At 48.9% G+C, this 9,753-nt stretch overlaps 1 protein-coding gene across 2 annotated transcripts; it reads right to left on the bottom strand.

Moving 5' to 3' along the window:
• Positions 1 to 206: 206 nt before the first annotated feature.
• HFE (homeostatic iron regulator) lies at positions 207 to 8,117 on the bottom strand. Of its 2 annotated transcripts, XM_027128565.1 has the most exons (6): positions 7,871 to 8,115; positions 4,187 to 4,450; positions 3,703 to 4,002; positions 2,577 to 2,852; positions 2,331 to 2,444; positions 510 to 1,367 (listed from the first exon to the last, which is right to left on the bottom strand). In XM_027128565.1, the coding sequence occupies exons 1-6, from the start codon at positions 7,944 to 7,946 to the stop codon at positions 1,327 to 1,329; spliced, it is 1,071 nt and encodes a 356-aa protein (XP_026984366.1). In that variant the 5' UTR covers positions 7,947 to 8,115; the 3' UTR covers positions 510 to 1,326. The 2 variants fall into 2 exon arrangements, with proteins under 2 accessions (XP_026984367.1, XP_026984366.1); XM_027128566.1 differs by lacking the exon at positions 2,577 to 2,852 and having other exon boundaries at positions 207 to 1,367; positions 7,871 to 8,117.
• Between the last annotated feature and the right edge of the window lie 1,636 nt (positions 8,118 to 9,753).

The following is a 9,753-nucleotide window of genomic DNA, read 5'->3' as shown; positions in this document are numbered from 1 at the left end:
ATCTCCTTCCTTCCCCATTTACTCCAGGCATCTAACCATCTGAATGCAGGGCCAAGGGCTGGATCAAAGAGCAAGGTTGGGGCTTCCCTGGTGGCGCAGTGGTTGAGAGTCCGCCTGCCGATGCAGGGGACACGGCTTCGTGACCCGGTCCGGGAAGATCCCACATGCCGCGGAGTGGCTGGGCCCGTGCGCCACGGCCACTAAGCCTACGCGTCCGGAGCCTGCGCATCCGGAGCCCGTGCTCCGCAACGGGAGAGGCCACAAGAGTGAGAGGCCCGCGTACCGTAAAAAAAAAAAGAACCAGATTGATTGAGTTTGAGACCTGTCTCTGTCCCTGGTAAGCTGTGAGACTCTATTTTATATTTCACTTTCTTCATCTTAAAAAAAAAAAAAAAGAGGATAATAGTACTTACATCAAAGGACTGTTGAGATAATGTATGTAAGTAGGCACTCAGAACTAAGTCTGGCACCAAGGAAGAGCTTTATAAATGTCAGCCACCTTTTCGTTATCATCATCATCTTAATTATCATTTTCATTGTCAGAACAAGGAGAGGGTGTGAGCAGAGATCAAATCCTGTGCTACTTCAAGTCTGGCATTGTAAGTGCGGGTATCATTAACCTAAGGAAACCTACACGGCACCTATGTGCAAATATAAAAAAGACATTCCCTCCTCAAGACACTTCCCACCCATTTTCGGGAAGACTGTCATAAAACGCACAAACATCCATGATGCCTCTTCTGGGAAAGGTGCCTCCTCGGGTTGTGCAGTGCACAACCTTCACACTGTACAACGGTCCAGGTCTCCCTCTGATGGAAGAGACCACGGGGCTTGGAAACAGGTGAGTTCTTGTATCATAGAGAGAGGGTTAAAAGGAAACTTGAGTGGGTCCAGGAAACGCCTGGATGCGTGTGTCAAATGCTGGTAGGGGTATTAGAGTGTATGTCCCGAGGAGAAGGTTCAAAGCTATTCTTAGATGTTTAAAGGAATCACAAGTCCCCCCAGATTTAAGGAGACTCATTCCACCGTTAGGAGATGAGATGACGTAGGTGTATGGAGTCTGAGGTGATGCAGGAAATGGAGGCAGGCTCTACACGCAGCTTGGGATTCAGGAGAGCCAGTTCTCGGGGAGAGGTCACAACTAGGGCCCTTTAAGAAGCAGGAACTCAGAAACCTAGATGGGGAACTTTTGGACAGTGAACGGGGAAGGCTAAGAGCAGAGAGTTCCTGAGACAGTTTCTATTTCTTAGGTCCAGCTGTCCGGAAACATGAAGAACGCCTCAAGTGCACCCTCTCTTTCCCCACAAGGAGTCTGCAGGCTGCACTTCATTCACATTCGGCTAAGACATAGTCCCCTGCGGCTCCTCCTGTAAAGACAAGATCCAGGAAAGAGGCATCACAGACCTACGATCCTCTTGCCTCCTCCCCTCCCCGGCCACGCATGTCAACTCTTGTCACCCCCTTCCCAAGGAACTCCTGGATTTCAGGCACCATTATCTCTCATCTGGAATTGCTGAATAGCTTCCTAACTGGTCTCCTTGTCTCCCATCTCACCTCCTAACAACTCACTCTCCACATCGAGGAGACTGGGTTCCTCCTTCCTTATTTAAGTCCCTGCATTGATCGCCGCCCCTCCAGTGCTCATAACATAACATCCCAAAGGCCCCCAGGGCTCTACAGGAGTTGGCTTCTGTCTGCCCCTCTTTCCCCTGCACCACCAATGTTCAGGGAGTAGAAATGCAGACTGAAAAGTACGTAAAGTCAAGGGTCCAACTGATAATAATTTCTCACCTCCCAGCATGCCTCACACTCTCCCACTTGCACAGTTGCTACATCTGCATTGACTTCCCCTAGTCCTCAACCTCACCTAAAGAAATCCTACTTCTTCAAGATCCAGAAGGCTTTCTTGATCCCCAGATGAACGTGGTCATCCCTTCCCTTGACACCCCAGAGCATGTGCTTCATATCTGCCTTAGGATCTTTGGGGGTCTTTAACTGCATTTACCTGTCATGGATTTCATTCCTTACTAGACCTGGGTTCTGAGATAGCAAAGGTGACTTAACCTCAAAGCACCCGCACTACTTAAAACAGCACCTTGCAAAATAACAGGCATTCAAAAGATGTCTGTTGAATTAGGAGCTTTCATTCTGAGGGAAATCATTAATTCCTGCTCCCAGGGAGATGCCGGGGCTCCCAGAGAAAGACAGATGAGAAGGCTTCTCGTGGATGCCAGCTCCCCTTTGCCCTCCCCCTGCCCCACTTCCTGCAGGAGGGTTAGTGTGTCCTGGGGGCAGAGATGCTAAGAGGCTTCCTCCTTCTTCCTACTCACTGGAAGCCTGCCTTCTCCTCAAGATTCTGAACAAAATTCCAATAAGGAAGAGGATGATACAGACAGCAATTCCACTGATGATTCCAGTGACCAGGGTGCCAGACAGCGAGGGCTCTAAAATAGCAAAAGCAAGTGAAAGCCCATGATCACTGCCCCATCCCAGAGCCAACCCTCCCCTCACTGCCCTGTTGACCACTCCCATCCCACCCACACCAGGTTTTCTCAGCCCCTGGCTCTCATCCATACCCCAGGTGGCAGTGAGGGGCTGATCCAGGCCTGGGTGCTGCACCTGGCAGCTGTATCTCTGCTCTTCCCCAGGGAGCACAGCCAAAGCCACCCAGCCCTGGTAGGTTCCATCCCCGTTGGGCAGCACGTCCTCAGGCTCAACGTCCTTGGCATCCAGTGGCTGCCTGTCCTTCAACCACCTCATGGTGATGTCCTGGGGGTAGAAGTTCAGAGCCCGACACCGTAGAGTGGTCACTGCAGAGGCCACGTGATGAGTCACTTTCACCAAAGGAAGCGCTGAACAGGAAGGAGGGAGGATCTGGAGGGGGGATTCCTACCCATGCCAGGAAGACCAGAACTTTCACTTCACTTTCTCTATGGGTTGGAGGAAGGAGTTTCCCTGTGCAGACAGAGCAAGTTGTAGGAGAGACACACCATTTTGTGCCCCAACACATGTTCCAAGATTGGGTTCTGATGTGGTGCCACATGGAGAATAGTCACAGTCATAGAACAGTCACAGCCTGTTCTCCGGCCCCACATGTAAATATGCATACTCGTTGCCCATGTCTTACGTTCTTTGTTAAGATATCAAGTTGAATCAGATGAAATTGCCCCTATGAGGCTCAAAAGTGATTGAATATGTACTACTGGTAATTTCACCTGGTTCAACCCAATAATTATTCTTGTAAAAAGGGGCCTTGTAAGATAGGCAGCCTACGTGACTACTACCATGTTCTGTGAACGTAACCTTTACCCTCCAAGATCCTGCTACTCTGACCGGTTGCCTCCTTGGTATTCGTTTCTTGTCTTGGTATTCATGTGATAAGTGGCATCTCTGAATTCCTAAGAGTTATAAATATACATGGCGTTCTTGGTTAAATCGAGAGGAAAATCACAGCTGCTTCCTCTTTAGCTACGTGCATGGGAAAAAATGAAAACCGTGACTCATGGCTGGATGACACATCTCAAAATTGTAAGGTGGAGACCTCAGAGCTGGAGGCCTCAGGGTGGAAAACTCAGACCTCGTTACCTTCGCAGAGAGTTACACAACCTGGACCATCTCTGAAAACCCAGCCGGGGATCCCATGCCCTGCATCCCCCTCCTGTCCATCCGTCAAGAGAGGGGCAGAGGGTGCTCCCGCCATACCTTGCTGGTCCAGGGCCCCTCTCCCCAGCTCCAGCAAGCGCTGCAGCTGCTCAGGGCAGCCCCTCTCGAGGTAGGCCCTGTTCTGCTTGGCCCGAATCTTGTTCACTTCCCACTCCAGCTTGGTAGTCCGAGCCCTGGGCTCTGCTGCTCTCCAATCCAGCGTCTCAGGACGGAATTCAAGATGGTCCTGCCCATCGTACCCGTACTTCCAGAACCCTCTGGTGCTGTTGTCCTCTTGCACTTCACAGCCCAGGATCACCTGCAGGGTGTGGGACTCTGGCAGCACTCCCAGCTTCGTTACTGAAACCAAAGGAGCAGGCCCCTGTTTTCGCCATTACGGGGACCCAGTGACCTCAGGAATCAAACTCCTGCCCTCTTCCCTGTCCCCCGATCTCAAATAGCCAGTCGTCTCCCTCAAGATGCGTCCCTGAGGCGGGGACACACTCCGCCCACCTCGGGAAGGCGAGGCGTGCTCGCCACATACCCTTGCTCTGGTTGTGGTTGTCCATGATGGTCCAGAAATCCACGATGAACATGTGATCCCAGCCTTTCAGGCTCTGGCTCAGCTGCAGCCACAGCTGGCTGGTAGCCCTGCCCCAGAGCCACGGGGCACGAGGCTCTGCACGGCGACTCTCGTGATCGTAGGACACGAACAGCTGGTCGTCCACGTAGCCCAAGGCCTCAAACAGGGGCAGCCCAAGGTCTGGCTCGGAGGCACCCATGAAGAGGAAGCGCAGGGAGTGTGACCCTGGGGAGAGGGCGACAGGCCTTCTCTGTGAGCTGCCTGGGGAACTGGGAGGCAGGCCTTCTGAATCAACTGGTACCAGCTGTGTCTGGTCCCACCCCGTGAAAGTGACATGCGGTGCCTGCCTTCCCTCCGCGTGCCCCTCCCGTCTGCTCTCCCCTTGTGCCCCTCTGCCACGTGTGCCTGCCACCCCATCGCAGGCCCCAGCCTCTGCCCCAGTAGTCACAGTTACAGCAGCCTCCCTTGGATCCAACAGACTCTAGAAAATCCCGAGGTGTGCCTAGCCAGGGCAGTTGAGCTCGAGAGTTAGTGCTCAGAGCCAATTAGATCCAAGTCCAGAGGAGTTATTGTTTTTTTTCACTACTTCCATCTCTAAATGCTTTACAGTGTACAGACAGACTTCGTTTTACTGCACTTTGCAGCTAATGTGCTTTTTACAGATTGAAGGTTTGTGGCAGCCCCGTGTCAAGCACGTCTATCGGCACCACTTTTCCAACAGCCTTTGCCCACTTTATGTCTCTGCGTCACATTTTGGTAATTCTCGCGAGATTTCCAGCTTTTTCATTATTATTATATTTGTTATGGTGATCTGTGATCAGTGATCTTTGATGTTACTGTTATAAAAAGATTTTGCCTCTCTGAAGGCTCACATGATGGTTAACGTTTCTCAGCAATAAAGTACTTTTAAATTAAGGTATGTATGTTGTTTTTTTAAGACAATGCTGTTGCACACTTAGTAGAATACAGTGTAGTAAACATAATTTGAATATGTACTGGGAAACCAAAAACTTCATGTGAGTAGCTTTACTGTGACATTCCCTTTATTGTGGTGGTCTGAAACCGAACCCACAAGATCTCTGAGGTCTGCCTGTAAATGTTTGCTGTCAAATGCTGGAAGATGCGCTGATAAACAGCTCAGGGCAGCTTTTCAGCAGCAAAACTGTTCCCAATCAAATGCAAATATAGAAAAACTCCAGTAAGCCCAAGAGGACAGACTTCTGGGCAGGTGAGAGCTTCCTTACACCTCCCCTCAATTCTAGAATGAGGGAGTTCAGGGATGTATCCGCAATGCCTAGAACAGTGTCTGGCATGTACTACGTGCTTAATACACACTTGTTGGGTGACTAAATGCTGACTTCTAGATTTTTGTCTCTGGCCGTGAACTCTAGACTCTTACACTCCAACTGCCTACGTGATACCACCAGTTGGATGACTCACTGGAATCTCAAACTTGAACAAGTCCAAAACCAGGCTCCTGGTTTCCCCCAAACTGCTCTTTCTTCCACCTTCACCATCTCAGAAATGGCATCACCTATCCCCCTGTTGCTCAGGCCGATAAAATAAAAATAAAATAAAACAATAACAGAGGCACCTTCGACTTTGTCTGTCATGTGATCCTTCATAGATCCCTCAGCAACTTCCTTCAAAATAGATCCAGAATACAACCGTTTCTCGCCACCACTTCTGCTTCCACCGGCCCAGTCCATCAACTCCTGCCTGTCTGCTTGCCCTTCACTATGCGTTCCACGGAGCAGCTGGAGCAATCTTTTCAACAGCTGTGCTTGATCACATCACTGCTGGGCTGGAATCCACACTGTAGCCTGTGAGGCCCCAGGAGACTCGCCCGCGGCTCCTCTGCTGAGCCCATTGCCTATTCTAGGCCTCCGGCCCCTGCGCTCCTGCTGCAGCGGTGCCCTTGCTCTTTCTTCAACCAGGACATTTCGTCTCTTAAGGGACATTTGGCAATGTCTGGGCACATTTTCTGTTGTCACAACTGGGGAGTGTACTAACATCCAGTGAGTAAAGGACAGGGATGCTGCTAAACATACTACAATGCACACGACAGTCCCCACAACAAAAAAACATCGGTAGTGCTGAGGTTGCAAATCCTTGCCATGTCTCCCCAGCCTGTCCGGGAAGCGCTACTCCCAGGCAGCATCACCTCTATTTCCTTCAGGTATCTGTTCAAACCCAGCCAGGGAGAGTGGCCTGCCCTGATCTCTGTGCTTCACACGCCTTCAGGGCACCCATTACCTGATGCTCTCTATCCTTTTGTGTATTGTCATCCCCGTCTACTTGAATACAAAGCACGGGAGGACTAGGCTCCCTGCTCTCTCCTGGGTCTAGAACAGCGTAACACATGGGTGGTGTTCCTTCAATACTTGTGAACAGTGAAGACTTGTGTCCAACAAATGTTATGATTCAACCTCTAATGCAGTGTGACTTTTAAGGATCGCAGCTATGAAGCGGAGACACGGGCTCTGCCTCAAAAGCCCTGAGTAACATTGAACAAAGTCACCACCTGTGAGCAAGTCTTATCTCATTCTCGTCATCTATAAAGTATGGATACACATACTAGCTACCCTCCAAGTGTGGTTCTGAGGCTACATGACGAAGTATGAAGCGTCCAGAGCTGTGCCAGACAACAGTAAGGGCGAACACTGTCAGCTAAGATTAGAACCAGTGGTACTTCATTTAGTGTCAGAAAACCAGATTGCCTGAATTCTTTGTAACCCGGGGAAAGGATTTAACCTGAGGTCGTTAACCACGAGTAAAATCAACATACTAATAGCTCCTACCTCCCAAATGCATAGTAGAGTCAAACAGGATCACAGATCTGAAGGCGATTTAAAACTGAGGTCATTACTTACATGTTAATTACCATCCCTTTGGCATCCTTTAGTAAAGGCCGGTTAATTATACAATACTATTAACACTGCAAATCAACAACTCCGGGCTGAAAAGAACTGTGCGATTCAGTTCAAAAGTTCAAAAACAGCAGATATGTTATGTTTCCAGGCAAAAGAACAGTCACCAAGAGCCAGTCAGTCCCTAGGCTGACCTCTGTCAAGCACCTCCCACCCACAGCGCCAGTGGCTCTGAAATGGAAACCCAGCTGGGTCCGCCGTGCGTTCGCTCGTCCCAAAGTCTCCCAACCCTTAGAGCGCCCGGGAAAGGAAACACCGAGGGGGCGCTCCGGCCGAGGTCGCCCTTGGTGAAAAGAACTTCCTGTTTGGGGATGATCGGGGGTAAAACGACGCAACCACCAGTAGAAACAAGAATACCGAGATCCGAGTCCAAGGACCCCTAATCCGAGAGCTTGGCCTCGATGAGAAAAGGTTTATACCTAGAAACGTCACGCTCGGAGGAGGGAGTGGGTGGTTCCGAGTGTAACTCCATAGCAGCAGGGACAGCGAGCGGGCCGGGGGTGGGCGTGGAGGTCTTGGGGCGAGAGGCCCCGTAACCCCATCTGCACCCCAGTGACCCACGTCCCCTCCGGGGAAAGTTGGGGGAGGGGACCGCGCACAGGACTGAGCAGTCGTTCCGAGCTTAGCGAACTCCCAATCGCTAAGAAAAGCTAGTTTCGATTTTTCCTCCCCCCACCCCCCGCTCCCCTCTCTGGCCTGCGGCCCCCGGACTCACGCGGCGGTCGCCCCTGCGTGGCCACCGTCCGCAGGAGAATCAGGAGGAGAAGCGCCGGCCGGGCTCGCGGGCCCATTTCGCTGGCTCCGACCGTCCGTCCTGGCGCTTTTCAGCCGCTTGGGTAGGGCGGGGGAACGGGGGTGGCCCAAGAAGTCACCCTGGAGCCATTGCCGAGGCTCCGGGGATCCCAGATGAAACTTCCTGGCCAGTGGGATCCTTTTCCGGGGCCACTGGCGAAAAGAAATGGGTCTCCTGCACTTGAGCTCTCCTGCAATCCTGAGTACCTGCTTGGGAAACACTCGGTGACCCAGCTGTTCTTCTGGTTTTTAAACCCAGGGAGGATGTTGCTGACTGGGGAAAGTATCTTTAACGATTTTCGGATCTAAATATTTAAATATTGAATAACTTGAAAATTTAATTATACATTTTGAAAAATTTTAAGTTCAACTTTCCAATCCTGATGTTTTTGCATAAAAATTTTATTTTATTCTTTGATCAGAATTAGTTAAATCATAAGATTAACAGATTAGATCCTATCTACCGAAACATCTTTCATAATTTATGTAGTTAAATTATATTTCACAGACTACTGCACATTGGAATCACCCGGAGAATCGTTAAACCTCTTGATGCCCTGCTATAGCCCCCAGACACTCTGATTTAATTGCTGTATGGTGCCACCAGAGCAACGGGATTTTAAATACCCCTCTTCCCCCCAACACACACAACAAAGTTTGAGAACTACTCTCTGAGAAATTTCAAAAGGATATTAGTGTCTGATTTTCCTGAAACCTTTAAGTGCCTAATAAATATAATAAGTGATACCTTTTAAAGCATGTATGCAAGTTTTGGCCATCTCAGAAAAAATCAGAGTTGGAAATGAAGGCCTCTTAACTGTGTGGGGATATGAAATCGGGTGGGGAAAATGTTGACTGTTGCTGATGAGCACATGGGCGTTGATTGTACAATTACTTTTTTTTTTTCTTGGTAACAGCTTTATGGAGATATGATTCACGTACATACAATTCACCTATTTAAAGTATAAAATTCCACGGCTTCAGTATATTCATAAAGGTGAGCAACTATACCACAATCAATTTTAGAACATTTGTCATCCCCTCCACAATGAAACATTTTAGTACCGTTTAGTCATCATTTCCAAATTCCACCATCCTCCCTCCCTCTCCCCTTACTCAGTCACTAAGCTGCTGCTAAAAAACATAATTCAGCAAAGTAAATTTTAAAGATTGAATTGGTTTTATTGAATGATTCATGGGTCAGGCAGCATACCATCTAGCAAGCAGAGGAGAGCTCCAAAGAGCTACAAAAAGGGAAAGATTTAACGGTAGTATGGCCTTACTCCAGTTTCTCTGAACCTCAGTTTGCTCATCTGTGAAATGGGGATAATAATTTCTGATCACCAAATGAGATACTCTATGTGAATGACCTCTTGCAGCTGTTAACAGATATGGACACCCCTAGAAGGTAATAATTACAGACTGGCAGGTTAGGAATAAACTGTATGTTGTACGTTTTTGTTTAGAGTGCCATCAGAACTAACGAGATACCATGGTATAAATGTCTCTTTCATTTGGGAAGAGTTTGGGACCATTGCGATGACTATTTTTGTCAACTGTTATCTTTCAGCTCTTCCAAAAGCCTTAGAAATTTTAAGGGAGAAAGCGTCCTCGATATTTAATATCTTCTAATGAAAACTGTCGTATATGTATTTTTCATTACCGATGAGAAGAACAGCAAAGTCTACTCTTGCTCACTTTAGTATAATCAGAGCTTTTGTAAACTACCCTATTGTATCTCATTTCTGATGAGTATATACGTGTGCTTTAAAGGCACATGAATTATAATCAATCTTCAAGGGAAAG

The sequence above is a fragment of the Aethalodelphis obliquidens genome, unplaced genomic scaffold (assembly GCF_003676395.1).
Source record: "Aethalodelphis obliquidens isolate GAN/ISIS:26980383/991018 unplaced genomic scaffold, ASM367639v1 scaffold34, whole genome shotgun sequence".
Taxonomy (NCBI): domain Eukaryota; kingdom Metazoa; phylum Chordata; class Mammalia; order Artiodactyla; family Delphinidae; genus Aethalodelphis; species Aethalodelphis obliquidens.
Note: the sequence above shows the minus strand (reverse complement) of the source record. Positions and strands in the feature narration are given on the sequence as shown.

What these genes read in the sequence shown, in the direction of transcription:
- HFE (XM_027128565.1), bottom strand. Translation starts at nt 7,946, where the DNA reads ATGGGCCCGCGAGCCCGGCCGGCGCTTCTCCTCCTGATTCTCCTGCGG. An exon ending in CAACCACAACCAGAGCAAGG is followed by an intron (nt 4,003 to 4,186) that starts GTATGTGGCGAG and finishes CTTTGGTTTCAG; the next exon opens with TAACGAAGCTGGGAGTGCTG. An exon ending in GAGGAGAAGGCAGGCTTCCA is followed by an intron (nt 1,368 to 2,330) that starts GTGAGTAGGAAG and finishes TTGTCTTTACAG; the next exon opens with GAGGAGCCGCAGGGGACTAT.